General features: G+C 42.4%; 1 protein-coding gene across 1 annotated transcript; it reads right to left on the bottom strand.

Moving 5' to 3' along the window:
- Nucleotides 1-11: 11 nt before the first annotated feature.
- Nucleotides 12-23,098, bottom strand: ankrd31 (ankyrin repeat domain 31). Its single transcript, XM_084113269.1, has 13 exons — nt 22,757-23,098; nt 22,514-22,658; nt 22,336-22,412; nt 22,075-22,234; nt 6,849-6,934; nt 5,178-6,759; nt 4,949-5,104; nt 4,726-4,868; nt 4,054-4,303; nt 3,503-3,621; nt 3,245-3,391; nt 2,923-3,046; nt 12-486 (listed from the first exon to the last, which is right to left on the bottom strand). Exons 1-13 carry the CDS (start codon nt 22,979-22,981, stop codon nt 344-346), a joined length of 3,357 nt encoding a protein of 1,118 aa, XP_083969395.1. The 5' UTR covers nt 22,982-23,098; the 3' UTR covers nt 12-343.
- Nucleotides 23,099-24,590: the final 1,492 nt, after the last annotated feature.

The following is a 24,590-nucleotide window of genomic DNA, read 5'->3' as shown; positions in this document are numbered from 1 at the left end:
GGGGCTTTGTCTTAAAAGTTAACTACACAGCATTTTTTGAACATCGCACACACACACCAAACAAACTCAACTTAACCTGATCGAAACCCGCCTATAAAGGCGAGGGTATAGCCTACATACCAGTTTTTTATTTATTTAGTTTTTTTTATATTTTTTTATTTTAATATCAAGATCATCAACTTATCAGTGTACAAATGATCGGTGTACAAAGACGTTTCACACACATATTCAACAATGAAAAAAAAGATAAAACTTTTACACTTTATAAACTTTTGAAACAAACATTCTATAACACTAGAACGGTCTTCTCTTGATGCTCTTAGAGCTTGCGCTACACAAGCAACTAAGTGCCAAAGGTCCACTCCTCACTCTGTGCGAATAAGTCCCAGTATCTGTTCATCATATGGCTTGGAAAAAACTCCTCATCGCTGACCAAGTGAATCGACCTGATGTTCATGAATAGGCCTACGTCATTTCTGGATGGGTCTATAACAAAATGAATAAATGAATGACTTATTGAACAAAATAGTATTAACTACATAAATTACATTAATATTTCTAAAGGTATTTTAAGTTTAGAAAACATTTATGGCATGCTGTTACCACGTAACCAGGGGTTAAATTGGGCCGGGGCCTTCCTGGGCCGAACCCCGGCACTTAGGCTTACCAGGAATAGACATTAACGCTTGTCCGGGACAAGTGGATTTTTTGAATGGGAAAGTGAATTTTTTTTTTCTAGCCCGACCGGACAAGTAGCCTGATTGACATCAATACCAAATAATAACACAAAATACGAGAGTGAATTTATTGTCATTTGTTTATTTTAACTTTATTGTTAAAAATGATTTTATTACAAGTGGCCAGTGGCGACTGATAGTGGATATAATATGTATAATGTAGGCCTACTGACAACAGGTTGCGCTCTTGAGGCTCGCGCATCCTCTCGAGGAAACAAATGCGCACAGCACACACAAAGAAACCCAGTTAACATACTGCCGTAACAATTCTAAATGTGGAGTTTTATATTTATAACATATGATAAGCAACATCACACAACCAAGAGTGCTGTCTTCCTGAATACCATCATGAATGAAAATGTGACACTGATTTCATACAACAGTTGATTAAACAAGTAGTTAATATTAAGTCACTTACATTTAGGCACATAATTGACGGTTTTTGTTCTGTTTCAGCACCGAAAATAGTTCCAAAGATCACAGCAGAACCACAGCGCATCTAACAGCAACACTTTACTAAATGATTCAGCGTTTTGAACGAATCGATTGAGTCTAAAGGCTTGTTCGACTTGAACCGGCGCTGCACAGACCGATCGGTTTATGACTTCAAAATTCCGCGAGCAGAGCCGTCTGCTCTCTAATTGTTCTCATTGTACTTTGATGTCTTTCACCGATCGGTCTGTGCAGCGACCAAGTCTGTCTGTCAAGTCGACCAAGCCTAAAGATTTTATGAACCATTCATAAACCGCCTCATTCTCATCCGTCTGAACGAATCGTTTGAATTAAAAGACTCAATGACTCACTCATTAAGACGGTCATCTGCCGCCACCTACTGGCAGTTGTTTAAAAGTATAGCCCCCTCCCCCCCAACATTTCTTATTTGAATATTCAAAAACATATTTAAAGAATCTGATAACATTATTTAATGCAGTTGTACAAATATGAAGATTTTAATATGTAAAAGCTGATAGAACACTTATGAGTATATTGCTTCAGAATAAATAATATTTACACCACCACACATTGGCGTCGGAAGAAAAAAAAAAGTGGGTGGGTCCTCCCCCAGAAAAATGTTACTGGAGTAAATACCATTTAATTCTGGTGCCTTTTAATTAAGTAAACTAAACTCCACTTAACGTCGGGCGGTTCTTTGCCTCCACGTCGTGCATTAAATGCACAGCTATCCGTGGATTATCCCCATAATACGGTAATTTGCCAGCAATGACAACTTAAAGCTGTTATTGATGTTTGCAACGCAATATTTGACTGGAAAGGTACAACGGGCGGTTACTTTCGTCAGTTGCGGCTCGTTGAGAAATATAATGTAGCGATTCAGCGGAAATGGAGTTTAATTAATTAATTCTAATTAAAAAAAATATTTATTTTAATTCCTCAAGTGGAATGGATTTGACTGACGGCGCTCTGAAAAGCGAACAGACAAATGCGCTGAATTAGAGACGTTAAAAGTGAGTGGGTATAATATCATTGATCTTAAAAAGTGGATGGGTCCTGTCCTCCTGTCCCACCCATATACAATGGTTCCGACGCCCATGCCACCACACACACACAAAAATTGTTTCCTAGACAAGCAACCATCCGTCAAGTGTCGAGCCCTGTATTTTGTATTTCTATTCTCTCCTTTAATGGTAACAACATCATTCCTATATTTTTGACACAAAGGAGAGGGCACAGACGTACAGGAATATTTTATTGTCACCAGATGTAGCTTTGCATTTTCATTGCTAAGGGCTCTCTCAACACACACACACACACACACACACACACACACACACAAAACATCCCAATTTAACCCTTGAATGTAACATATATATATTTTTTAAAATTGAACTGTATGCTTCCATTGCATGGAGATTTCTGTCAACAGTTGATTAGAAGAACTGGGGGAGTTTCTGTGGTAACTGAAAGCACGTCACAGATCCGGTTTGTGCATGTTTTTGCATCTTTTAAAAGATATCTGATTTAGATAAGATAGGGATGTATGAAACGGAAAATATGATCTTAAATTACTTTTTATAATTATATTTATAAATATATAAAAAAAATTATACTTTATAATTTATTATAATTTTTTTTTTAAATAGAGTAAATTATAAATTAGTCTAATGTGGTTAGGGAACTAGGAGTAGTGAGGCTGGTCCACGATTGAGTGACTTAGCTGACAAACCTTTTACAGCAGGTTCTGGTGTACTGGTGTTGCAACACTGGGGTTCTACTGATCTCTTGGGTGTTTTCTCTCTATTCAAATCACTTGAAATGTAATTCCACAGTGACTTTGATTGATACATAACCTGTCAAGATAAGAAAAAAAAAACGTATGAGGTTTCAAGGTCACTAATAAACCATAAAAGTACTGAGCTCACATTAGTGAGAGTATTCACATTAGATCGTTTTATTGTCTTATGATTGCTTTACAATTTTAGCCATGCATCAGAAATCTAATTGCAGATATTAGCCTAACACTTCAAACGGCTGTCTTGTAGGCCTACCTTTTTCCAGGCAAAATCTGAGGTAACAGGAACCATGGATTGACTCTCTGGGACTGATTCAACCCATTGTTCTGGAAGAAGGAAGACTCTCCCACTGGCATCTCTGATAGATCCATTTTCCAAAAGAGAGGCCTTGTGGCTACAACCCTACATATTTCAATCAGAGCTTTAAAAATCCTATAAAAGTCACCAAACTAACTTTGAAATGGTCAAATGGCAACATCTTGAACAGCACAAATGATTTATTAAGTACTGTACCTTAAGTGTCATTTCTAAATTATCATCCCCATGTCGAATGATTCCATCTCTTATAAGGCAGGTCAACTTCCGATTGCCACTAAAATCAATCTTTGGTCCCGCTGACTGTAAACACTGATCTGTTGAGGATAACGGTAAATAAATAAACTTAATACACATGTATTAAACATATCCATGAACCCCAAAACACACCCCAAAAAACTTTTTGTTTCACAGAAGTCAGATTTGGAACAACATTAGGGTAAATAAATTATGACAGAATTTTTACTTTTCTGTGACCTCTCTTTAAGAAATGAGCCATTTTTGCTCTTTCTCAATTTCTTCTACATTTACATTAACATTTAATCATTTAGCATACGCTTTCATCCAAAGCGACTTACAAATGAGGAGAACAATAGAAGCGATCAGACCAACAAGAGGGCAACAGTATACAAGTGCGGTAACAAGTCTCGCAGTTAGTCTAGCAGAGAGTCTCGCAGTTAGTCTAGCACAGTACACACCCTAGCAACGAAAAACCACACTAAAATCTAATGAGAAAAGAAAACTCTTACAAGCTGATGTCCTCTCCTGTTGCTTTACTGCTTCTTCTTCTGCTTCTTCTATGCAGAGACTTTCACCTGGCTGCATGTGCTGAGGTCCTTGTTTGGAAGTGCCAGTTGTCCGGGCAGGTTTACGAAAAGGTCCTTTAAATGTCAAAAGCAGCTCTTTGACGCTTTCATGTGCTGCGAGGTCTATTGCACTCTGTCCCAGTATATTCTTGTCATGAGGGCTTGAGCCAAACTGAAGGAGAAGCATCACGATCTATGCATAAAACATCAAGATCAGAACTTTAACTGCTTTTGAAAATGCATTCACATTTTAGTACACACTGATGGTGTGAATGAGGTGGTGAAATGGTGGTGGTTAACTGGAGATCAGGTTGAAAACTGTAGAGAATAATACTGGAATAGTAGAGGTTCAGTTGCAATTACATAATTCTGGCTATAACAGAGGTAGTCATATTGGCTTCAGAAGAATCTAGTGCATGAGTTGCATGGGTAATTTTTATATAGCTCATCAGCCAACGATCACTGTATGGAAACATGCGTAACAGCATGAAAGTGAGTAAATGATGACAGAATAATTTTTTGGGGGGGAACTACCCTTTAACCACCACACTAGAAAAAGTAAAGCATTCTGACATTTTAAATTGTGACGGATTATTACAGAAATATAGAAGCAACCTCATATGTGCCTGATTGAACAGCATCATGCAGTGGGTTACATCCATTTAGCCCTCTGCTGGTGACATCGGCACCTGCTTCCAAGAGCAGCTCCACCACATCCACAAAACATCTAGAACAGGCCTCATGAAGGGCGGTCCATCCTGTCCACCCAAAACATTGTGTAAGCATTAAATAGATCAAAGGTAATAATGAAGACATAACAAGGCAAGAATTTTCCCACCTGCATTATCTGTTATATTAACATTTATCCCAGCTTCTATCAAGCATTTGACCAGTTGCAGGTCTCCACTTATGCATGCCCGGTGAAGACGAGTCTCTCCTAAACCATTTGTCTTGTGGAGAGATTTCAGGGAAATCTGCACGACCTTCTTTGATACTGTTGAGAAATAACAATATATAAAGTAACATGTTCTCAATTGTGATGATAATACTTGATTAACTGGAATTACCTGTATTCAATGCACCTGGGGCATTTTTTCGTTGCAATTTTTTTTTTCTAAACCGCCTTTTCTGCCGTTTGGACATCTTTTTCTGACTTGTTAGTTCACCAGTGTTGAAAAGCCCTTTGATTTCCAGAGCTATGTGTGGATCCTGTTTTAAATGTGCTTTTTCTTCAGTGTTATCCAGTGATGGATGTGTGCACAAATTTTCAGGAAGAAGCGGACTTAAAACACTCACTGAGGCCACTGTGTCTGGTGTACCCTCCATGTTCTCTGCTTCGTTTTCACTATGCCTCTCTTCACAACCAGAGACTTTAGGCTGAATTGATGTGACGGCCACATCCTTAATGTCAGTAGCGTCGGACCATTCCACAACAGTGCAGTCTGAATCAACTGAATTTTTAAACGGATCACCCTCAGCAAAAAAATCAGCCCTGTGAGAATTTTCAGGATGTTCTACATCTACTCTAGCGCAGGAAAAAATTGGTGAAACGGCACATGCATTGGCATGAACTTCAGGAACATCAATCACTAGTTCATTAACTGCCCCCCTGCAGAAAGAATGTGGTTCTGCTTTAGGTCCATCAATGAGATCTATCGCATTTAAAAAAAATGTGTCACCTTCTAGCTTTTCATATTCCATGCCAGGATTTTCAGAGTAGATCTTACTCATTTGAGTCTTGCCAGTGCTAAGTGCTGTCTCCGTTATCTCTACCACCCCCTGCTGGTTTTGAACAGTGACCACATCTGTTTCTTCATCCTGATTTAGAGGATTCTCTAGGAACAGTCTATTAGGAGAATGCAGTTCTTGAAGGCTGATCTGCGTCAAGTCATTATGTGGTGTGTTTATTAAGGTTTTTGACCAGCCAGATGTATTATCCACATAAATGGACTCAATGGCAGGGCTGGTTGATTGCACAAATGGTCCTTTTGATGTTTCAGTATCTGCCAGTTGTTTGTTGGCTTTGTCAAATTCCTCTAATGGGTCATTTATTTCTGAAAACTCCGGACTGCAGGTTAATCCTTGATTGTGGATTTTGCTGAGCAGAGGCAGTGAAGCAGAGCTGCTCGAGTCAAACAGTTCCTCACTCTGTAATGGTGATTTCACCATTTCTACAGATGAATGTACATTAACGTCTTCCTTGAATTTACCTTGTAAACATGAGTCAATTAGTTCATTTAAATGAGGGGACAGTAAAGAAATGCTACACTCTTGACTGCTTTCATTGTTGGTGTCAGAAATAAACACTGTTTCAGATGGAACCTTCTGGTAAACATCAAGAGCTGACTGTTCATCTTGGCTTGCATCTTCATTCTGTTGAAGTGAGGGGCGATCAACATCTTTTACAATTTCAAAAACATGTTTCAGATCAAAGTTGAGCAAGTACTCCAAAAAATCATTTTGTATTTGATTGTTGTATGTTGTTCTTTTGATCCGTTTCTTAGCCATGGCAGAGTCATCATCATAACTAATATCAGACCCATTCAATACCCTCTTTCCTGCTGACATGGCTTTAGCAGAGCAAACATTGTATGAATCTCCAATTGTGCTCTGACTTGGATTTCCCTCGAGTCCAATAAATGGATTTACCTTGAGTCCATGAAATAAAAATGTAGATCAGTTTTGGATTACAATGCAAAATTCATATGACAGACTTTGGTTTAAAAGAAACCACTCACTGAATAGCTGTGGTCATGGAAAGAACGTGAGCTTGGCTCCTCAGCTACTGAATTGGCATCATTCATCAGAGTTTCACCAGCCTCCCCTAAGAATAATACATAGAAACAAATAAAGATAGAATAAAAAATAGGGCTGTCAAAATATATATATTTTTTAATCGTGATTAATCGCACCCTTATGTGCGATTAATTGCACAATTATCATGAAATTAAGCATACATCATTTATCTTGTTTAACAAGGTCATTTTGTCATCATTTGCTATATCCAGAGAAGTAAACCATCTGATTGAAGGGTGACTCTCGCAAAACTGTATTTTCTGCAAGATTTTTTCAAGGTAAATTTAGGTGTAAAAAAGGACAATTGGAGAATCCAAAAGGACACCAAATAACCATATAAGGAGCCCAAATAATTTATAAATGTATGTACACCAAAGCACCCTTTAAAAAAACATTTCAGAATTCAGTGTATAGTATGTGTACAGTGCAAGAGCAAAGTACTTATTTAAGTCAAGTTGCAGTACCGAACAGAACCCCATGTATGCGCATCAATGTAACGGACTCACACATTCTTAATGGTTTGCTTCATCCAGCCGAGAAATGTAGTTTGCTATCATCTGGCCATACAGCGGTGGGATGTTTTGGTGTTCCATACAGACTGTATTTCAAACAGCGCAATACGTGAGGGCTTGCGCACTTCAGAAACAATGAAAGAATATGACAGAGCTCGTGTTTTAAAGCGAAACACACACTGGAATGAATAATTCACTGAAAACGCAACGTGAGTCTCTATTCTCTCTGCCATTTCTGATGTAACCAGCCTGGTTCCCTTTCGAGGGAACTCAACGCTGCGTCATGATGTTGACGCTAGGGGAACTCCCCCAGGCATGAAGCATGTGTGGAAACACGGCAACTGATTGGCAGATGGCAGCCCTATAATGTCACATGGACCACCCGTGAGTATAAAAGGGTGCCTGCCTTAGACGTCATCAGCTTTTTTGTTTTCAGGATCTGCTCAATAAGCGTGTGAAGATTTCGCCTGCCAATGTAAGAGTGAGTACTTGAGGGAGCCGTTTATGCATGCGTTGTGACGAGTCGTGGTGGGGAAGCTCTTCTCTCGCTTGATTCTGTTCTTTAGAGATTAGAATTGAGCGTCTGCACCTCACGTTTTTGACCCTGCATTGCCATGGCAGCACGGTAGTTCTGATCGTGGGGACTGCGGGTATAAAACTGGTGGATGAGTTTGACAGGACAGTTTCCCTTCTTCATGCTTTCCCAGTTAGCTCCATTGGTTTCATGGTGAGGAAGCCCGCTTCAGCTGCCACTTCCTCCTGAATGAGATCATTTTGTGGATATCTATTTCTAAAGGATTACAGTATATGCGGAAAGAGTTGAGCCTCCTCTGCCCACATACAATTCTGTGAGCATTAATTTCTTCCCGTGTTTCCACATTAGGGGAGTTGGGGCCTAATGGTTAATGGTCAAGAGTCTGAGATGGATCGCTGGTTTGATTCTCAATACAGGCAGGAAACGACTTAAGGCACCTAACCCCTAATTGCTCCCTGGGTGCCACAGTGAATGGCTGCTCACTGCTTTTAGGTGTTTGTGTCTACTGGCTTGATGCGTGTGTGTGTGCACTAACTTGGATGGGCTAAATACAGTGGACAAATTCTGAGTATGGATTACCATACTTGGCCTTCACGTCACTTGCGCTGGGTTGAGAGTTGCCTGCGATTTATTGACTTGTCTGCATCTTGCAGCTCGTGCTCCATGTTTTCTTGCACATCGCGGCAGTTTCGATCAGCTGAGAGTAGTATAGGCGAATGTTATTCGCTTCTTCCACTGTGGGGTATCATTCATAACTGCCAAAAGTTAGCAGTTCATGACCTGGCATGTGCGCTAGCAGGTCTGGCCATGGGGCTCTGCAGTAGGGCTGTGCAATTAATTGAATTTCGATTTCGATTTTGGCTCCCAACGATCACCAAAATAGTACAATCGAGTAAAAACGATTATTTTGCTATGTTCTGTTTTGAAAGAACGCTCTAATTTTGTCTTGTGTTCTGAATGATGCGCACACACGCACATCCGTCCCTCACGATGCCATAAACTCTCTCAGCTTGAATGTTTAGACTGATAAGACTTAAAAAGAAGTGAAAATGATCAACTTTAGTTACAATGCAATGCTGGCATGATTGTGCAAGTAACAATTCCGTCATGTCCCGAGTCCTGACTCCTAAACGCGAGAGTGTAGTTTTGACGCTTGCCTTGTCCAACCCATTTTGAGAGACCGAGAGAGAGAAGACGCAGCGCCGCTGAACACTCACGCGGTTTGTGAAATTGCGTCTTGGAGAATTTTTTTTTATTATTGATTTGATTTTATAATCTGTATGGATTCATTTAGGCTACTCATACAATCTACATGCTAAAGTGAATCAATGTTTGTGGGGGAATTCCCTGCATTATAAGTGCTAGACCTGCGGGGATTATTAAAATACTCATTGAAGTATTATCGGTTATATTATTTATTTTAATAGTTCAAAAAGTACAATCAATGTTCAAATTTCGATTTTTTTTAAGAATTGTTGAAAGTTGTCTTTGGTAACAATTTACAATAAGGTTCATTAATTAGCATTAGTTAACTACCTTAGTTAACATTAACTAATAATGAACAATACTTCTACAGCATTTATTAATCTTAGTTAATATTAATTTCACCATTTACTAATACGTTATTAAAATGAAAGGTTGTATTTGTTAACATTAGTTAATGCACTGTGAACTAACATGAACAAACAATGAAGAGCTGTATTTTTATTAACTAACATAAAAAAAATATTAATAGCAAATGGGAATTATTGGAACTAACAAATGTTAGTTAATACATGAACTGATGTTAACTAAGTCATGTGAAATAATCCTGTTACATAATCGTGATTTCAATACTGACCAAAATAATCGTGATTATGATTTTTTCCATAATCGAGCAGCCCTACTCTGCAGGAAATTTGCTCAGCAACACTGCTGGAGTATGACAGTGTTTCCTGACCCCTTTTTTTCTTAAAAAAACAGAGAAAAGAAAATTGACGAGAGGTATATATACCTCCTGATATCAATTGAGTTGACTAGATGAGCTCCTCCCATGACAATTAGGTTAATTATCTGAACGTGCTTCTCCTGAACTTTGTTAATAAAACATAATTTAATGATGCTATTTCAGTAATTTATTTGCATAAAATTATTTTAATGCATTAATGATTTTGAATTAATCGCAACTGATAAAGCATTAACGTTGACAGCCCTAAAAAAATAAAGGCAAAAAATAATTTTCCCCTAAAACTGTTGTATTGTGTGCTTACAAATAATTTTTATTGCAATTACAAATTTTAATTGCAAAATTGTATAACACTGCTTACTTCACATAACAAAACAAATGTAATTAGCATACAATTTTTTAATTCTAGCTGGACATTCACTGTACACAAATAGCAGCTGCAAATTCATAAGGAAAACTGCAAAACTTTGAACATATACCAGATGTCTATACATTTTGTAATTGACTACTAAGGCGATGACATAACTTCCACCAAAGCATGTATTATCACAGATAGCATACAGCCCAAATGATGTAAAAAAACATAAGAGAACTAATTTCCAAAAAAAATAACCCAATATTTAAGTGTCAAATGTCAACTGAATGAACTTATCAGATATTTGACAATACATAGAAACATCTCTATTGCTCTAGGAACCAGAGAAATCTTGAGTGGCACATAGAGTCCAATGCTCTGGTGATGATGAATTATCTTCGATATAGTCCACTGTAACATCACTGTCTAGGCAGCTGGAGGTGTCTGATCCCTCACTCTCTTGATCGTGAACCGGAGAGGGACCCTGGTTACAGAAGTCCTGTCCTTGGTCTCTCACAAGACACAGTACATTTCTGCAAGTCTGAGGTGATGGTTCCACTGGGAAATGAGGACACACAACACCCCAATTCAGACTGAGCTGCACATTTCCATTCATATTTAGACTATAATCAGTGTTAGGGAGTAACGGAATACATGTAATGGATGGTGTTACGTAATCAGGATATAAAAATCTGGTAACTGTAATTTGTTACAGTTACATCAAAAAATTAAGTAATCAGATTACAGTTACGTTTAGTAAAAAATGGAACTACTATCAGGATTACAATGGTTTTACTTTAAATAAATTAGTATTTTGACATAACGCTATATTGACAATAGTGATGCGCGGATTTCGACTATATAAAAAAAAATAAAAAAATAACATTCCAATTAATTACGGGTGGGTCGCGGGCCAATGAGAAATAAATCATGAATGGTTTGAATTTAGTAAAGACACAGAACACTCATTTCACGGTAAAACGCAACAATCGTGCGCCATTCTTTTACTTTTGTTTTCAACAACAATGAATATCTCTTCAGGGAAAACCAATTAAGGAAAACATATGCCTAATACGGTGGCCCAGTAACAAAGAAATCTAATCTAATCTAAGTCAAACAAGTCAACAAAAACAAAACAAACCAAAACACAATGGAAATAAGCCACAACAAAATAAAGCCACAACACAACAAAATAAAGCCACAACACAACGGAAATGTTCCTGACCACTAGAGGGCTCTCGGAGCATGGTAAACTTAGTTTTCCTTTCCATTGTTTCCATCTATAGAGTCGGCAGTCTTAAAAATATATCAACACCACGATTAGTTCTCTTACGAGAGGTTCTCTCGTATTTGCGTAAGTTTAGCTTACGCTACGGGAAAAGTCATCTTTTCTCGAGATACTAAAGCCAAAAATTATCCTTAATTTTCATATATTGTCCACGCAGTGCAGCAGGCAGCTAGCAGAGCTAGAGCGAGCAATACTGCGCGCTCATTGGCTGCCGCGCGGCAACTGCTTTAGCCTACCGGTGAGCCCGGCGTGACGTCACGCCCAATGAGGGCGCGCGCGCCCTCGCGCGTCACAGCCCGCCAGAATGGGCGGCGTCAGAGTGTATATAAGGAAGGCTCGGAGGCTAAAACTCTGATTTCTGTCTCTTCAGCGAAGCTCTCTGCATCGCTGTTCTCCGAGAGAAGCCGCCGCCGTCGAGAAAGCATCGAGCCAGCGTAGGACAGCGCCTGGAGAAGCCGGACGAGTTTTCGCCGCCTTCAGCCTGCCGTGCCAGCTCAGCTATCCGGCGACATATATCCTTTTCTCTGAATTGCATTGCTTGTTTTGTGTGTGTGTTTCGCTACACGCGACACTAAAAGAGCAGAGGCGTTTGTTTTAAAATGCCTCGTAATTCCTGCGGCTCGTGCCGCTCTCACCTCAGCGATAGAGACCGCCATGTGATCTGCGCTCTCTGCCTGGGACGTGACCACGCTGCCGTTGCCATGGCTTCGGGCGGCTGTGAAAACTGCGAAGAACTGCCGATGTCGACCCTGCGGGCTCGACTCGCCTTGTTCAACGCTGACCCTGCTCCAGTCTCTGCGCCGCGGAAGAAGAAGCGCCGCTCCCAGAGACCACCGAAGCCCGAGACGCGAGTCAGGCTTTCGCCGGAGCTCCTCCCGCGAGCCTCGCTCTCTCCCTCTCCGCTTCCCGACGCGCAGCCGCCGGCTCTCGCCCTCGGTGCCGTCGCCTCAGGGGATGAAGCGGATGACGACGCTCTTCTGGACAGCTGCTCTCTCCTGGCATCAGACAGTGAAGGGTGGACCGGTTCTCACCGCTCCGCCCCTTCCTCTACACGCGAGTCTGGTAGGACCCACGCCAGTGTGGACGCCGAGCTTCTCCGCCTCCTCACTTTGGCCGTTGAGAACCTGGGCCTCGAATGGTCCCAGCCTGCGGTGCCCGCACCGAACAGGCTCGACGGGTTCTTCCTACCCAGCCGCAGCCACTCGCCAGCGTCCAGACCAGCGCCTTTCCTTCCTGAGCTCCACGCGGAGCTCTCTAAGTCGTGGGACGCTCCAGTTTCAGCCAGACTCCGCTCTCCAGCTTCGTCGACGCTTTCGCACGTGGATGGAGCCGAGGCGAAGGGATATAATCACATCCCTCCGGTTGAACAGGCGGTCGCAGCGCACCTTTGCCCCCCATCCGCGAGATGGCGCTCAAAGTCTGCCCTCCCGTCTAAAGCCTGCAGGACCACTTCCGCCTTTGTCGGCCGCGCTTTCTCCGCCGCTGGTCAAGCCGCTTCAGCCCTGCACACTATGGCGGTGCTTCAGATCCTCCAAGCCGACCTCCTCCGCCAGCTGGACGAGAAGGGCCCGGTTCAGACCGCTTTTACGGACCTGCGCAGCGCGACGGACCTCTCCCTTCGCGCCACGAAGGTCGCAGCACAGGCTATCGGGCGATCCATGGCCTCGCTCACCGTCACAGAGCGCCACCTCTGGCTCACGCTCGCTGACATGGGAGAATCTGAGCGGTCCGTTTTCCTCAACGCCCCGCTCTCCCCCACCGGCCTCTTCGGCCCTGCTGAGAGTGCAGAAGGCCTCGCAGGCCATGAATCTTTTTCTGCCTCGCCGCTCGAGCTCCGCTGCAGGCCGCTCTCAGTCTAAACAGCCTCTTGCACGCAGCTCCACTCAGCGCTCGTCTCGACCTCCGCCTTCGCAGCAGCGTCAGCGTGGCCGCCCCAGGTCACGTTCAACCAGCCAGCACAGGCCGCCTCCCCCGCGGGGCCCCGGCCTAGGATTTCACTGAAACCTGAGCCTGCGAAGACCTCCTAGCACGCGCCGGGAGGAAAAGACGGTTGAGTCCCGCCGAGGCCGGACCGCCGTCCAAACTCATCTGCCTTCCTCTGCCAGTCCCCTTAGTAAAGGCTACTGCAGTAGTGTTCACACATTCAGGGTTTAGATCACATAAAGCCCCATGCCACCGGCCGTGTTTTAATAAAGAGTTCCGTGCCCGCTCCTCAGCGCTCACACTCTCTTGTAAACACTCTCATGCCTGCCCCGCGTTCGCGCCTCGGGCTGCCCATTACAGCGCGTTCTCAGTCTCCAGAGACCGTGTCTGTGAGCACTGCTCAGCCAGTTGTCGCTATCAGCGAGCCCCCGTTTCCCAGCACCGACAGCGCGCGCGCGCTTTTGCCGCTTCGGGTCCCATGCCCCGCGCAGAGCAGCGGGCGGGACCCAGAGGCCATTCGACCCCTAGCTATGAGTGCAGATGCATGGAAAGCTATCCCGGGTGTGTCGAAATGGGTACTGAATACAGTAATACGGGGCTATTCGCTACAGTTCATTCGCCGTCCGCCGCGGTTTCAAACGCGCGTCGAGACAGTGGTGAGCTCGGAAGCAGCCCATCTGCTTCACACAGAAATAGCGAAACTATTGCACAAAGGGGCCATAGAGAGAGTTCACCCTTCTTTAACCGAGGCAGGCTTTTACAGCCGTTATTTCCTCGTTCCCAAGAAGGACGGAGTGCTCAGACCTATATTAGATCTGAGATATTTGAACAAAGCTCTCATGAGATGGCCGTTCAAAATGCTCACGACCAGACAAATCCTCGCGCAAATTCGCCCGAGGGACTGGTTTATTTCTCTCGATCTGAAAGACGCATACTTTCAGATTCAGATTATACCCCGTCACAGGCCATTCTTGAGATTCGCCTTCGACGGCCAGGTACATCAATACACCGTCCTTCCGTTCGGCCTGTCTCTGGCACCCCGTACTTTTACGAAGTGCATGGATGCGGCTCTCGCTCCCCTGAGATCACAGGGGATGCGAATTCTGAACTATCTGGACGATTGGCTCATTCTGGAGCAATCGGCGGAAGCGCTCGCTTCCCACGGGATGGTGCTTCTCAGTCACTTAGAAAGCCTGGGTCTTTCGGTGAACTGGTCCAAGAGCTCTCTGATCCCCAGCCAGTCGATCTCCTTTCTGGGAATAGAACTGGACTCGGTGGCCATGACAGCCAGGCTGTCAACACAGCGCGCGCCCTGTGTTCGACACCTCGCCGCGTCTTTTCAAAAAGACAGGTATTTCCCCCTGAAAACCTTCCAAAGGATGTTGGGCCATATGGTTTACTGCGGATGCGCCCGCTACAATGCTGGCTGAATTCGAAAGTGCTCCGCAGAGCGTGGGCTTCAGGCCGCGTTCGGGTCAGATTGACTCAGGGCTGTGTCTCAGCCCTGCAGCCCTGGCTGGCAGCCGAATGGTACCAACTAGGAGTTACGATGGGGGTGATTTCACACCGCAAAGTGATCTCGACAGACGCGTCCAACTCAGGTTGGGGAGCACTTCACGAGGGCAGACCGGTCTACGGCCGTTGGTCGGACCAGGAGAAAAGCCTTCACATAAACTGTCTGGAGATGTTGGCGGTCGAGAAAGCGCTGAAGCACTTTCTCCCTTACCTGCACGGGCACCATGTGCTAGTCCGCACGGACAACATGTCAGTGGTGTCCTATGTGAACCGTCAGGGCGGAATCAAATCCAGAACCTTGCGCGCTCTGGTAGAGCGCCTTTTGGTTTGGGCTCAGGGCTCGCTGCGCTCTCTGAGAGCCGCGCACGTGCCCGGTCGCCTAAACGACGGACCGGACAGGCTGTCCAGGGACAATGTTCCCCCCGGGGAATGGGCTCTACACAGCCAAACAGTCCAGACGCTGTGGCGTCGCTTCGGCAAAGCAGAAGTCGACCTTTTCGCCACGAGCGAGAACGCTCAGTGCCAAAGGTTCTTCTCAAAAAGCGAGGACGCGCTGGCCCAAATCTGGCCCAACGTCCCATTGTACGCTTTTCCCCCGATCTCTATGCTGCCTCAGGTGATAGCGAAGATCAGGGAAACACGCTGCGCGGTGCTCCTCATAGCCCCGCGTTGGGAAAACCAGTTTTGGTTCCCAGAGCTGACGGCGCTGTCGGGAACAGCCCCGTGGCCGATTCCAGTGAGGAGAGACCTTCTCTCTCAAGCCCGAGGCTCAATTCTGCATCCCCATCCAGAGCACTGGTCTCTGCATGCGTGGGTGATCAACGGATATTCGTTGATTTGCCAGAAGGGGTAGTTAACACGATCGCACAGTCCAGAGCTCCCTCGACGAGGCGGCTCTATGCGTCTAAATGGTCTGTGTTTAACAAATGGTGCGCGGAGAAGAGTTTGAATTCTCAATCCTGTGGGGTTCCACAGGTTTTGAACTTCCTTCAGGAGCTTTTGGACGCGGGCAGGTCCCCCTCCACGTTCAAGGTCTATGTTGCGGCGATCGCCGCGTTCGCCGACTCGGCGCGCGGCCGCACATTGGGAAGGAATGAACTCATTACCCGCTTCCTCCGAGGGGCTAGGAGATTGAACCCTCCACGGCCACCTCTGGTACCCATATGGGATCTGTCTTTGGTCCTAGAGGCCCTAAAAGCTTATCCCTTCGAACCCCTGGTCTCTACGGAGTTGAGATACCTGACGTTTAAAACCGTTTTTCTGTTAGCCCTGGCTTCAGTAAAACGCGTGGGCGACTTGCACGCGCTGTCAGTTAGCGCGGCGTGTCTTGAGTTTGGACCTAATGACTCTTTGGTCATTCTCAAACCAAGACACGGTTATGTCCCCAAAGTGTTGGGTACCCCGTTCAGAGCTCAAGTTATTTCCCTCTCAGCTCTGCCGTCCGGCAGTGGGGATGACAGTAGTATCCAGATGGATAGTGGACGCTATTGCCGCAGCTTATGCGTCCAAAGACCTGCAGTGCCCTTTGGGCATACGGGCTCATTCCACCAGAGGCATGGCCTCATCGTGGGCGTGGTCCAGCGGGATTTCCATTCAGGACATTTGTATGGCGGCGGGCTGGGCCTCCCCCTCTACATTTGTCAGGTTCTATAACCTGGAAGCTCCCGCCCTGCAGGCTAAACTTCTGTCAGTCTAGTTGGGTCTATGTCCTGCTTATGTGTGCGCAGGCTAGTTACTCGATTTAGCTCTCCTGGTCGAGCTGCACCTCAGGGTATGTCAGTGATATATAGACCGGCCTCGCCGCTCTATCCTTTTTCCCTATGAGTGTTTATGGACACGTGTTGGCCCGCTCTGCTGGCCACCTGTTCTTCCACTTTTAGACCCCCCGGGCCTCCCGGGGGTTTATATGTGGATGCAAGGCGCGCACGGCGTTGACAATGGGGTTCCCGTAGCGTAAGCTAAACTTACGCAAATACGAGAGAACCTCTCGTAAGAGAACGATACTGGTTACTCACGTAACCTTGCCGCGAGCTCATGTCGCTTCATTCGACAGAAACCAGAGTTTTAGCATCCGAGCCTTCCTTATATACGCTCTGACGCCGCCCATTCTGGCGGGCTGTGACGCGCGAGGCTCACCGGTAGGCTAAAGCAGTTGCCGCGCGGCAGCCAATGAGCGCGCAGTATTGCTCGCTCTAGCTCTGCTAGCTGCCTGCTGCACTGCGTGGACAATATATGAAAATTAAGGATAATTTTTGGCTTCAGTATCTCGAGAAAAGATGACTTTTCCCGTAACGTAAGCTAAACTTACGCAAATACTCGTTCCCTCTTCTAGAGAGAACCGAGGTTACGTGAGTAACCAGTATCGTTTTAACAGTATGTAACCATTGTATATCGACATGAAATATTAATTCAAAATCACCTACGTGCATTATAGCTGGGTATTTATGCACAGTACACAATTTGTTTTTTTAAATATTAAATTACTGTAATTCACCTAAAGGGTTTTTTTCATGTTCCAAAGCTTGAAGTACGTTCCTATTGGTAAGACTGACTTATTACAGGTGAAATTGTGACAATACCTCCGTACATATACAGTAAAAAAAAATTTTTTTTTATAAAAAGGTTACTGTAATTCATCAAAAGGTTTTTATTTATTTATCAAATTATATTCAAGTCAAGTCACCTTTATTTATATAGCGCTTTTTACAATACAGATTATTTCAAAGCAGCTTTACAGTCATAACAGGAAAATAATGCAACAAAGTTTGTTTGTGCTATACAGCAGATCTAGAAGAAGAAAAAACATCATAGTCTAGCTTAAGTAAGTTATGGTTGGTTACTTGGTTGGTATGGTTGTAACCAGTGATGGTTCATTATTGTTGTAAAAAAAGTTATTAATTTAGATTATTTATACAGTGAGGAAAATAAGAATTTGAACACCCTGCTATTTTGCAAGTTCTCCCACTTAGAAATCATGGAGGGGTCTGAAATTGTCATCGTAGGTGCATGTCCACTGTGAGAGACATAATCTAAAAAAAAAAATCCAGAAATCACAATGTATGATTTTTTAACTATTTATTTATTTATGATACAGCTGCAAATAAGTATTTGAACACCTGAGAAAATCAATGTTAATATTTGGTACAGTAGCCTTTGTTTGCAATTACAGAGGTCAAACGTTTCCTGTAGTTTTTCACCAGGTTTGCACACACTGCAGGAGGGATTTTGGCCCACTCCTCCACACAGATCTTCTCTAGATCAGTCAGGTTTCTGGGCTGTCGCTGAGAAACACGGAGTTTGAGCTCCCTCCAAAGATTCTCTATTGGGTTTAGGTCTGGAGACTGGCTAGGCCACGCCAGAACCTTGATATGCTTCTTACAGAGCCACTCCTTGGTTATTCTGGCTGTGTGCTTCGGGTCATTGTCATGTTGGAAGACCCAGCCTCGACCCATCTTCAATGCTCTAACTGAGGGAAGGAGGTTGTTCCCAAAAATCTCGCAATACATGGCCCCGGTCATCCTCTCCTTAATACAGTGCAGTCGCCCTGTCCCATGTGCAGAAAAACCCCCCCAAAGCATGATGCTACCACCCCCATGCTTCACAGTAGGGATGGTGTTCTTGGGATGGTACTCATCATTCTTCTTCCTCCAAACACGTTTAGTGGAATTATGACCAAAAAGTTCTATTTTGGTCTCATCTGACCACATGACTTTCTCCCATGACTCCTCTGGATCATCCAAATGGTCATTGGCAAACTTAAGACGGGCCTTGACGTGCTGGTTTAAGCAGAGGAACCTTCCGTGCCATGCATGATTTCAAACCATGACGTCTTAGTGTATTACCAACAGTAACCTTGGAAACGGTGGTCCCAGCTCTTTTCAGGTCATTGACCAGCTCCTCCCGTGTAGTTCTGGGCTGATTTCTCACCTTTCTTAGGATCATTGAGACCCCACGAGGTGAGATCTTGCATGGAGCCCCCAGTCCGAGGGAGATTGACAGTCATGTTTAGCTTCTTCCATTTTCTAATGATTGCTCCAACAGTGGACCTTTTTTCACCAAGCTGCTTGGCAATTTCCCTGTAGCCCTTTCCAGCCTTGTGGAGGTGTACAATTTTGTCTCTAGTGTCTTTGGACAGCTCTTTGGTCTTGGCCATGTTAGTAGTTGGATTCTTACTGATTGTATGGGGTGGACAGGTGTCTTTATGTAGCTAACGACCTCAAACAGGTGCATCTAATTTAGGATAATAAATGGAGTGGAAGTGGACATTTTAAAGGCAGACTAACAGGTCTTTGAGGGTCAGAATTCTAGCTGATAGACAGGTGTTCAAATACTTATTTGCAGCTGTATCATACAAATAAATAGTTAAAAAATCATATATTGTGATTTCTGGATTTTTTTTTTTAGATTATGTCTCTCACAGTGGACATGCACCTACGATGACAATTTCAGACCCCTCCATGATTTCCAAGTGGGAGAACTTGCAAAATAGCAGGGTGTTCAAATACTTATTTTCCTCACTGTATATATAGCTACTCTGGAGAAAACAGTGATGTCATCGTCCAGCTCAGTTCAGTTCTCATATAATGGTGTAAATGCAGATAAATAATATTGTTCAATATTAAATGTATACATATTAATATTATATCAAATTGTACGTTTTAACCACTTGGTGGAATTGACAGACGTTTCCTTAGGCATCATGCACCGTGGTAGCGAGTAAAAATATTCTTGAGTATAAATATGTAGCTATAATGCATGTAGATGATTTTGAAGTAATATTTTGTCGATTTACAATGGTTACATACTGTTAAAACTAATCGTGGTATTGATATCTTTGTAAGACTGCGACTTTATAGAACAGTGACAAGGAAAACTAACTTTACCATGCTCCGAGAGCCCTCGGGAGCATTTCTGTTGTTGCGGCTTTATTTCGTTGTGTTGTGGCTTGTTTCCGTTGTGTTGTGAACTTATGTTTGCTTTTTAAATTTCGTTGTGTTGTGCACTACTGGGCCACCGTAGCCTAGATCACCTCCAAGTGGTCATTATATAAAACACAAAGGAAAAAAACTACATTATTGCTTAATTTAATAGCTTTCTAAAAATATACACAAGCTAAACAGAAATTATTCTGATAAGAATGTTTCCCAACATAATGATGGAAATATTAACGTGTTTAAAGGTACATTTTTTCATCAGACACTAATTTGCAGACTCTCATTAAGCAGCTGTTTTATTTAGTATTTATTTATATAGTAATACACTATTTATTTTGGTTTTGATACAACCTTTAAACTGCGTAAGTTTAAAGGTTGTATCAAAACCAAAATAAATAGTGTTCCAACCAAACGGCTGCACGCGAAGTCAGAGTCACGAGCGCAAAACCTCACAGCACCCACCCCTTGTCGGTGATTGGTTGGAACACTATTTATTTTGGTTTTGAGTTGTTGGTGAAACCAATTGTTTTTGTGAGCAGATCTCAGAGCCTAGGCTGCCTACAGAGACGCGTTTTTTTGACGGCATGCTTATGGGGCGGGCAGCTAGCGGATCGTTAGGAAAGATTAGATGAATGTGATCATTTAAGTTTGGGCCTTTTTTGGGCCTGAAATCACTGATACAACCTTTAAGCAGCAATGGAGGCAAAACAGATCAGAGAGAAATTTCAAAAAGGAAAAAAAGGAAAAGTACTATGTGGGAGGATTTTACTGAAATGGTTAACCAGGACGAATCAAGTGATGAGTATGTGATATGTAACGGCTATGAAGCGCTGTATGTATTTGACAATAAGCTCATAATGTCTAAATCCAGTTAGTTTGGTTAGTTTAAAAGCAGCCTACTTCAGTGTAACATGTTGCCATATCATCATGCTTAACACTGAGAATTAGAATACTTGTAATGTGACGATCGGATGCGAATTTCTAAATTAGAGAAAATCGGTTCGAGTGGATGATTTATATTAACAGCAAATTTGGTTGACATTAACTGATCCGCGTATCTCTAATTGACAGCTGATTATGTGAATCATAAATCATGTGAGCCACTGGTGCTTGGATTACATTACATTACTAATTATTTTTTATGAAGTAATTTGTAACTGTAACTGAATAAATTTTTAAAGTAACCCTCCCAACTCTGACTATAATATACATGTATCCCTAAATGACAAGAGTGTTAGACAACCAACAGGCTCAACTCAGGCTAAACTTTTGTGCACCCATCACAGGTCACGCAGTGCGCCAACATATTGTGCAGTAGCACCCTGGGGTGAAACGAGTTTGAGTAAAGGCTTGTGCTCCTTTCGGTTTCCTGTTCCTTTATCTCCTTCCTCATAATTGTTTCTGTTTCTACTTCAGTCAGTACAATCTAATAAATAGCAAAAATGCCAAAAAAGGAGTAACTGTTTTTGATTATGTGTTTCCTCAAGGTAATAACATCTAAACTAACATTTTCTCTAAAGCTTATTTTGTCTTATATATGTGGTCCAAGGACGTAAGGGACTAATTTTAGTAAATAAAGCTGTTGGCAGCAGAGCTTGGGTAAAACATGGCTCAATTTGAAAATGGTGTTGCTTGCTATTGCGCAGTTTTAACACTGTCAACTAAATATGAGAGATGCTGAGGTGGATTTTGTCACTCATTTGGTACATAAAAATACTTTCTTTTTTGTATACGTGTCGTTGTTGCAGTTCATATGAAAATCAAATTTGTCAAAATAGTCAACTCCACGATGATGAATGTTACGTTTGACATCCTCTAAAAACTCATCTGTCAGCTCATTGGTACATTCAGCTCTGCAGCACCAGCACTAATAATTCCACACTACCTAAACATATCAAATGGAAATCAGATTCATATCAGATCAAAGAAAATATCTGATATATCTTAAAAAGCAATCTTTGTCCTAATTTAACATGGCTAACTTAAACTAACTTAGAAAAATAACACATCACTTAAATTTTAACGTATGTGTATTTCACCGTCGGATAAATGATGATCATCACAGTGACTAGATGAGACTCTTGAAGGGTGCACATTTACTGCTATTAAATATTGGATGAGACATATCTAGTTCCCACAACCCTTGACTAAAGAGGAGAACCTTTGAAAGGGGCCTGAAACATCTTGGATGGATCACAGTTTGGTTGTTCTCTGCTTGGACCAGGAATGGGTTCAGCTTCACAAGACTGCAGGCTGCGTTCATGCTCACTTGTATCAGCAGTTTCTTCGACAGTTGATTTCTGAAGAGGAGCACTTGTGTCCTCAAAATTAAAAGAAACAAAAGTAACTGATCAGTAATCAGATCATGTAATGATCAGTGACAGCGGATATTTTATTTAATTATGTATCACATTTGACTTACTGTGACGTAGTTCTGGTTGATTATTTTGCTCATATTTGGATTACATGGCGAATTGGTGGTTCTGGGTGGATTTTCAGCTATTCCAAAATAAAGCAAAAATAAAATAAATAAATAAAAAATAAGATTTTTTTTTTGTATTGTAGGAAAAATCTGATTTGTGTATTTAAAGAGTATACACCTGTAAGAGGGTTTATTTTAGGCTTTTGCAGGTATTTCTCCAACAGTATGTCCAAATATCTGTCTGTGGTCATGTCCATAGGAGTCTTCCCTCTGTCACACTTTGATGATAGATTAGCACCGTTCTTCAGAAGTAGATCTGCTATCTGGAAGCATATGTATTCAATATAATAACTGTCACAGTTGGTATTTTATAGGCACATTTTTAATAATAACAGTTAACCATTGAATGCAATTTACACACCTTGTAATACTGACAGTGTATGGCATCATGTAAAGGTGTAATTCCATTATCTCCTCTGCAGTTGACTAAGGCTCCAGCTTCAAGTAAGATTTCTGTCAAGTCATAGTTGTTTCTGTACACTGCCTCATGGAGTGGAGTCCAACCTAACAGATAGAATAGATCATTAAGTTGAGAAATGTTGGTCCACAATGCCATCAGGTGGAAATATGTGCTAACTTCGACCATTTGTGTACAACCAGGGTGTCAAAAAAGGCTTGTGGGAGGATTTGAGGAAAAAAGTGAAATATTTTCCACCTTATTTTGCAATGCAGAAGTAAGTTATTTTTTTGTGATTGTGCGAAATTCTGATTCGTAAGCAGCTGTAGGAAATGAGCTATAGGAAATTAACTAGAACAAGGGCTGTGGGCTGAGACCCAACTTGGCTGCAGCTAAATTTGCGTTTCAGTGAATGACACACACTAGAGCTTAGATCGGGCCCAAAAAATCAAGACACATTAACTGTAATTATGAGCCTGCAGGGAACTACACTGCGACCAAAATGGTCGCATATGCGACCTTTTGAAATGCCATTGCGACCCTAATTTTTAATGGGTCGCAAATGTATCACTGATTATTTTTGTACCTATGTTTTAGGCAATATGCTATGATTTACTATGAGCATTTATTAAAACAGAAATGTGTATTTTAAGAATACGTTTTATAACGTGCTCTGCCTCTGAGCATTCAAAACATCAAGTTAACTTCAGCCCCGCGACCGTTACTTAGATTAAAACGTAGCCTACCATTGTATCAGTGCTGCGCGAGCGGCTCTCTCTCTCACAAACACGGACGCGCACACACAGAGAGAGAAGATAATTGTAAAATGAAAATTGACGGGCTATAGTTTACATTTAATATTTAACGTTTTATATTTTAACGTGTTCTAACGTGTGCGTTCCTTCCTCAGCGCGTACATGTGAAGCTCACATGCACTAAAAGCCTGTCTACCAGCGCCTGGATACTGGACTAAGTTATCTTTCGAGTCTTATTGTGCTTATACTGTTAAATACACACAAGGTTTAGATAAACAAAGTCGGTTATGTCTAAAGTGAAAGCAAACTTGAGAAAATTGAGTAAATCTGCTTGTCAAATGCGTGTATATTAGACGCGTCGCGCGCAACTCTTAAAGAGACAGTAGCAATAGTAAACACGCTGCCGCTTGTCCTTAATCTGGGCTTCTTCGCCCGAAAACGGGCGAAAACTTGAACGTTTCGAATTGTTAAATTTTTTTGCTTCATCGGATGGGGGTGAAACTTGGTGACTTTTCTTTTATTACCTATATGAACACACAAAAAAATCAAGGAGATGATTCTGATATGTTAAAGGGTCGTAAAAAAAAAATCACACTTAGCTTCCTCCAGCCCGAAAACGGGCGACATAGGAAATGAATGGGAAATACGAAAAAATAGGAAAACTCAGAGAAACTTTTGGTGGTACAAGCTACAGATCAGCCACTGTGCTGAAAAAAAGTGTACAGCAATGAAGGGGTGACACTCTAAAACATCAAGAGTGCAAAAAAGACACCCTCCCCCCCACACACACACACCCACACACACAAACACACACACACACAGAGAGAAATGAACTGGTAAGACTGAAACAGCAAATTTTGCCCCAAACTATATAAAAATTATATAATCATAATAACTCCAAAACTATAGCAAGGAGAGTCAATATGAAGGACTAAAAATGACAGAACGAAAAATAAATAAATAAATAAATAAAAGTAGAAATAAATAAATAAATGCAGAAATAATAGTGAAAATAAATACATTTTGGTAATATAAACGGCTAT

This window comes from Abramis brama, assembly GCF_963993115.1.
Source record: "Abramis brama genome assembly, chromosome: 5".
Lineage (NCBI taxonomy): Eukaryota > Metazoa > Chordata > Actinopteri > Cypriniformes > Leuciscidae > Abramis > Abramis brama.
Note: the sequence above shows the minus strand (reverse complement) of the source record. Positions and strands in the feature narration are given on the sequence as shown.

Coding starts and splice junctions, on each gene's coding strand:
- ankrd31 (XM_084113269.1), bottom strand. CDS start 22,981: ATGGTCGAAGTTAGCACATATTTCCACCTGATGGCATTGTGGACCAAC. Junction 22,413..22,513: donor TAAAATAAACCCTCTTACAG/GTGTATACTCTT, acceptor ATTTTGGAATAG/CTGAAAATCCACCCAGAACC. Junction 3,047..3,244: donor CAGATTTTGCCTGGAAAAAG/GTAGGCCTACAA, acceptor TTATCTTGACAG/GTTATGTATCAATCAAAGTC.